The 6000-nt window shown below is 42.2% G+C and overlaps 1 protein-coding gene across 14 annotated transcripts in view; it reads left to right on the top strand.

Annotated features, from left to right (window-relative positions):
• Positions 1-2101: 2101 nt before the first annotated feature.
• Positions 2102-6000, top strand: part of ppfia1 (PTPRF interacting protein alpha 1) — a 58658-nt gene continuing 54759 nt past the window's right edge. For 7 of the 14 annotated variants that reach the window (XM_076989176.1, XM_076989145.1, XM_076989147.1 and 4 more), the window contains exons 1-2: positions 2102-2947; positions 4396-4656. In XM_076989176.1, the coding sequence (XP_076845291.1) occupies positions 4396-4656 (261 nt within the window). In that variant the 5' untranslated portion in view covers positions 2102-2947. The remainder of the gene's footprint in view (positions 2948-4395; positions 4657-6000) is intronic. The other 7 variants (XM_076989183.1, XM_076989149.1, XM_076989169.1 and 4 more) reach the window with 2 other exon arrangements.

Genomic DNA, 6000 nt, shown 5'->3' with positions numbered 1-6000 from the left:
GTGGTTCTTGAAGGTGGACTGCGGCCAGATATGTTTTTTTTTTTGGCCGGAGGGGGGTTTGGGCATGAGATTTCTGGTGTGGAGGTTGGGGGGGCCCCGGTTGGTGTCTTTGCTTGGGGCCCCCAAATACCTTGAAACGGCACTGCAGAGGACCCAAGCTTGAAGGAAAAAATACCACCAGGAAGGACGAAATGTGAATTTACATTCACACATTTTCATACACATTTTAATTATTCGTGAATAAAACGTTCAGAAAGAGAAGAAACCTGTAGTGTAACAGTGAAGTGCAACAACCTTTGAGGGATCTGTCGGAAAAAAAGTTGATTGTTCTGCATCACAGCCTTTTGTATGCTTATACGACCACTAGAGGGCGCACGTTCTTTATAATATCAAATCCTGATCATTTGGTTTACTTGCTAATTCCAATTAAATTATTTTAAAAGCAAGACATAAAATGTAAAGCAAGACAAAACACATATTTCTGTATAAGACATATTGCTGTATAGTGCTACTGAGCCATGAATGTGCAAAATTTGCTGGACCACAGTTAATAAATTTTATTTAGAGGAAACAATTCAACTTCACACCAGTCTCCAGTCAGGATAATTGCATTAACTGCAAATATAGCATCTCACACACAAATGCAAGAAACTATTGAAACGGGATTAACATGCTGTGTTCAATGTGACACTTTGAAGTGATTGAGCACAGGTCAGACTCACCCTCAGACTCACTGTTTGTCTGTTGTGTCAGTGATGTCAGTATGAGGTCTGCCACATTCCTGACCTCCCTGCAAACTGTCACCCTGTGGATAAGCGAATGGAGACCCACAATTCACCAGACCTGGACAGGCGAGGGAGAGATGAAAAGTTCACAGGGCTAAATATGCAACGGGCTCGTCATTTAGCTCCAGTGAGCAAAATAAAAGACTTGGACTTACTTTGTGATTGAATATATTGCATATATAAACTGAATATAACTTTATTTATATTGAGCTTTTAATAACAGATACAGATGTTGGGTCAAAACAACATTAAAGGAATCCAGATCTAGACCGCTAATCAGCAAACTCAAGTGGCAAGAAAAAAGCATTTGGCAGCATAAGGAAAAACCTTGGAAGAAGTCAGACTCAAAAGAAAACAGGTCCTTCTGTGCAACACTAGTGATTATAGATAGTGAACGTGCAATAGAGTGATGTAAAATTAATATTCAAGAGGTAAATGTATAATTGTACATACCAAATCATGCAGGCACAGACTTGCCTAATCTTTCTCTTGTCCTGTTGATTAAGTTACATTCACCACATAAAGGAAACCAAGTGGTATTTAAGATACCCTACAATACTTTCACGAGATCACAGACAACTTAACCCTGAGTGAATTGGATTAGGCAGTTAAGGTTGTTCTGTTGATTGGGGAATCTGGGCACTTTTTTGCTGTAATAACCCAGGTCGGATTACTACTGTTTTTTTCTCTGTGACATAGCTACACAAGCTGTTCAGGACAATGTTCACCATTAACTAGGATATCTGAAGTGGACTATCTACAGCAACAAGCTCTGAGCTGATTGAATGGGGCAGTATTCTGAGTACCTATGTCATAAATTATTTACACCAAACAGGAAACACGGGATAACAGACACTGGCACTTATGCTATAAAAATCACGAAAGAATTGGTTTACATAAGCACACATGGCTACACAGACATGGCTATTGTGAGTTTCTCTGTAGGTTTATTTTTCTCTTGTGAATGGTAATTGTGTAACATATTGCAGGGAATTTTTTGAATGCGATACATTTTATTTAAAATATCCAATGAAAGTAATCAGTTAAAAGAACTACCTGAATCCACTCCCGTCAGAATTTTAGTACATTTTCCTACCGGTTTTCTTTTAAGTTTGACTTCAACAGGTGTTAAAATGTACACTTATTCCTTACAATATAAATGTAACACTTAATACTTTTAGTGGGGCTTTAAAATAGACATGCCCAGTAAACATGCCGGAATTAAACCGTTCGGTTTTGTAGGTTTGTGTAATCTGCAGTGATCAAATTGCTGTTGGGGGCATTTTGTGTGCGCGCGTTCCCGCGAGGCCGCGCACGGACGTCATCAGTGAGTTCTGGAGAGCCGACCGGGAAGAGTCGGGGAGCAGCGAGCTTTACACCACAAAGTCCTGGATTTTAACAAAACATTTCGGAGTTACTGGCTAGAACTCAAGTGAAAGCGGACGTGTTTGGAGAAAGTGACATTTTATATTTGAGATTTGTTTTTAGTTGAGGAATTTGGCGTTTTTACGGTCTTTTTTCCCGACGTCTGTGCTGGATCACAGCGAGTCTCGTCTGTGGTGACGCGGCTCAGCAGCTGAGGATAAAACTGAAGGATTTACACGATACACGTTCACTGTTTGGCCTCTTTTTTGCCTTAAATACAATTTTTGTAATCGACAAGAGGAACAAAAGCACTTTTTAAAGGCCCATCCTAGTGTTTTATCTAGCTGGCAGCTAGCTGGTTGCTAACTGTTCTCCTGTCCTTAGCTTCATGCTAGCTGCCGTTTCTCTGCAGGGTTTCTGTACATGTTTCTTGGTCAGAATGAATTTGTAATTATATTTTCTAAACCTGTCTTAAATATAAATAGGCACAACAATGGTTTTGGAGTGTAGATAATGTCAACAGTTTAACCATATTAGTTTTGTACTTTAGCTATGAATTGTTTTCAGAGTATATGAGAGGTTAACGTTGAGAATAATGTTAGTCTGGGCTGATTGAGATCTTTTGGGGACCTTCTCCAACTCGTGAGGTGTTTGTGAGTTACTTAATCCAGTGGACGGCTCGGTATTTTGGATGGCTTGGAGGATCACCTTCAACTAACCGGTGTGATTGAGTCTGACTATATTGGAGTTACCCTAACGCCACAAACACTGGCTGAAACTTCATCCTTTCTGCAAAGGTATTTCTAACAAAGGCAAGATACTGGGCAGAGTTTATAACGTTGGCGTGTGTGAAAGCAAATAATAGTTTCAGAGTACATTTCGTTCTTTCTTCCATGCTGAGTTTTGCTTTTCTCCCCAAAACATTGTGAATATGCAGAAATTGACATTTTGATAAGTAGGGATAACTGTCAATACTTTTTAATTTTGGTGATTTACTTGTCTGTGGTAAATTATTTTCTTTTCATTAAAGTTATTTCTCGCTTTTCTCACAGAACCAGTAGACTTGCACTAAACAGTATTTGTGAAGGATGGCCGTGTGGAACACCCTCTGTAGCTCACCCAGGCCGTCAGGGTGATCTATAAGTAGCCCAACCTGCGTTATTACAGCTCACCTTTCAGGTGTCACGCAGCAGTGTCACGTGACTCCATTCACGCGCGGGCCGCACTGCGACGATAAAAGCCTCGTGGAGGTTCGGTTACGCGCCATTGTGTAGCTTTGGCGAAAGGTGAGCGTGACTGATGCCCATTGGCTGATTTCATGCTCAGCGGCCGCGCGGTTCCCAGGTATCCCGCAAGTGCCATCTGTCAATCAGAGCCGCAGAATTCACCCCCTCCTCTCAAAATTACTATTGTAAATCTCTGAGTTTGACCTCTTTTTGGGTCTGTAGCCACATTTGCCAAGGCAAAATTGGGTTACGTTTTCTCACACTCCCTGCCATTCATTCTCCATCTCCGTTAGATGTGCAGTGTCTGACGGCGTGGGGGAGGGGCTGGCTGTGAACAGCTTCCCTCTCCTGAGGAGAAGTTGGATGGAGCTAAGGAGCTACTGTAGAGAATATCTTGGGCACTGATCTGAGCACAGTGTTCTTTGAAAGGAAGTGCGTTGTGGCTGAGGATTGTGATGAATGATGCATCTCCATCACTGTGCTGGCTCTCCGTTAGTTTTCTTTAGATAATTTCAGCCAATTCCCCGCACCTATAAATCTGTGCAAATCCACCTGGTTTGAAATGAGGCTTTACCTATGGTGAGTAGGCCTGATTCAGCAGAACAGCGGCCCTGTCCACTGGTCTTCATGGTATATGAAGGTTCCCCCCCTTTTAGCCGAATTTGTTACACTAGTTTTTGTGATTTCCTCAGTGATACTGTGCCCTGGATTGGGAATGTATGTTTGAAAGTCATTGCTAGGTTTCTGCTATCGTGGCCCTTCTTGTTGGTAAGCTTATGGTTACGTAGTGATTTTGATTTATTGGTCAGATGTTCTAGGTTGCTGAATAACCACATTTTTGTCTTGACAGATCAGTGTTTTTTATCGATTTATAGGTTTTTTGCAGTGTGTGATTTCAAAACTATCCCTGACAGTTTTCAGATGGCTTCAAAACTGAGGGAAAACAAGACAGCATTTCTGATTGCTTTCTCAAGTTCTAGACCCCCATGTTCAGGATGTTTTGTGTTTTAACCTCCCAGATGATGTGCGAGGTGATGCCCACCATTAGCGAATCAGAGGTGGGGAGTAACGGCAGTGGGCGGGGCTCTGGCTCACCACTGCAGTCCGACTCGGAGGGCCACTTTGAGTCGCTGATGGTGTCCATGCTGGAGGAGCGAGACCGGCTGCTGGAGACCCTCCGGGAGACCCAGGAGAACCTTGGCCTCACGCAGAGCAAGCTCCATGAGATCAGCCATGAACGAGACTCCCTCCAGAGGCAGCTCAACACCGCCCTTCCTCAGGTAAGGGTGCCCAGAGGGGCTGTCTGCTTGACATGCAATCCTCACTTCCTACCGCTCATTACTGTCAAAGAAATACACTCTGAACTAAAGGGTTGGAAATTCTTCATGTCAGCTGGGTGAAATCTGAATATGAAATACGTTTATTATATTCCTAAACCAGACTTAACACCACCCTGTCCCCTACCAAGTAACACATCCACTAAAGGCTTTTTTAAAGGTTTTTAAACAGCAGCTGGTTTGCACCCAGTATGCTACAAGTGGTTCAGGAGGACTGCAGAAAGAGAGGGTGGAGTTCAGGCTGGTTCATTGTGCAGTGTTGAGTTTGCTGCTGTGGCTCGTCTGACTTCATTGTCATGTGGAATTGTTGCAGTCTCAGTGTTTTTCTACAAGTGTGTAGGGATGGTGCTACTTTTAGCAAATGATTGTAAGATTGTTTCAGCATTATATGAAATTAAATTATGTGAAAAACAGCTGCTGTTCTGGGAGGCGTCTCCATGAATTGTGGAAACCAAAATGATTAAATTTGGAAATAAGTATTACATTTAGTTGTACTAAATACATTTGGATTTGAAAGGTGATGCTTTCATACTCAGGGGTAAGCTTTTCATTTATTCTCTGTCCCTGACATTTTCAGCTATTTTCATTTTCTAGAGCTGTCCTTCATTGTTATTTTTAAAGAAAGAAACAGTCTTATTAAAATAACATTCCTGTTGTCACTACAAGGGCAGATTTTGGAATGTTTCGGTGGGCTGGGGCTTTCACTCTTGCTGTCTCTTAGCAGATGGCAATACTGATTGAGGCCCAACATGGCCCGTCTGTTGAGTGGGTGCTGCTCAGGTGGAAGAGAGGTTTGAGTGTTAAACCTCACACATGCAGCAGGCAGGTTTCACCTCATTTGGGTTTTGCATCAGCGATTCACAGCGTGCTGCACACAGCACAGCAGCATCACATGGCGGAAGTGGAAAAGTGGAATGAGAGTCTGTTTCCCTTCAGAGCTAAACAGCTACGGGGTGAAAGTGCTGCACATGAGACGCCTGCCTGTGTGTGTGTGTGTGTGTTTGTGTTTGTACCATTTGTGTTTCCCAATCTATGTTTGGGAATTCAGAACAGTTCAATCGCCATAGTGGTGTGATTAATCCTTTTAGCTTATCTGGATCTGTACATCTTTATCCGTTTGGGTGGAATGATTGTGATTGATCCCAGCTGTGTTTACATGTGTGTAATGTTGTCAGTGTTGTAAGTGTAGGCTCATCTTGAATACCTAAAGTAATATTGAATTGTCTGATTATTGTTATTTATACCTGTTTAATGTTTGAATCGATATCTGCACATCACACTATCTGT

The sequence above is a fragment of the Brachyhypopomus gauderio genome, chromosome 2 (assembly GCF_052324685.1).
Source record: "Brachyhypopomus gauderio isolate BG-103 chromosome 2, BGAUD_0.2, whole genome shotgun sequence".
Classification (NCBI taxonomy): Eukaryota; Metazoa; Chordata; class Actinopteri; order Gymnotiformes; family Hypopomidae; genus Brachyhypopomus; species Brachyhypopomus gauderio.
This window is presented reverse-complemented; position numbering and strand designations above follow the sequence as displayed.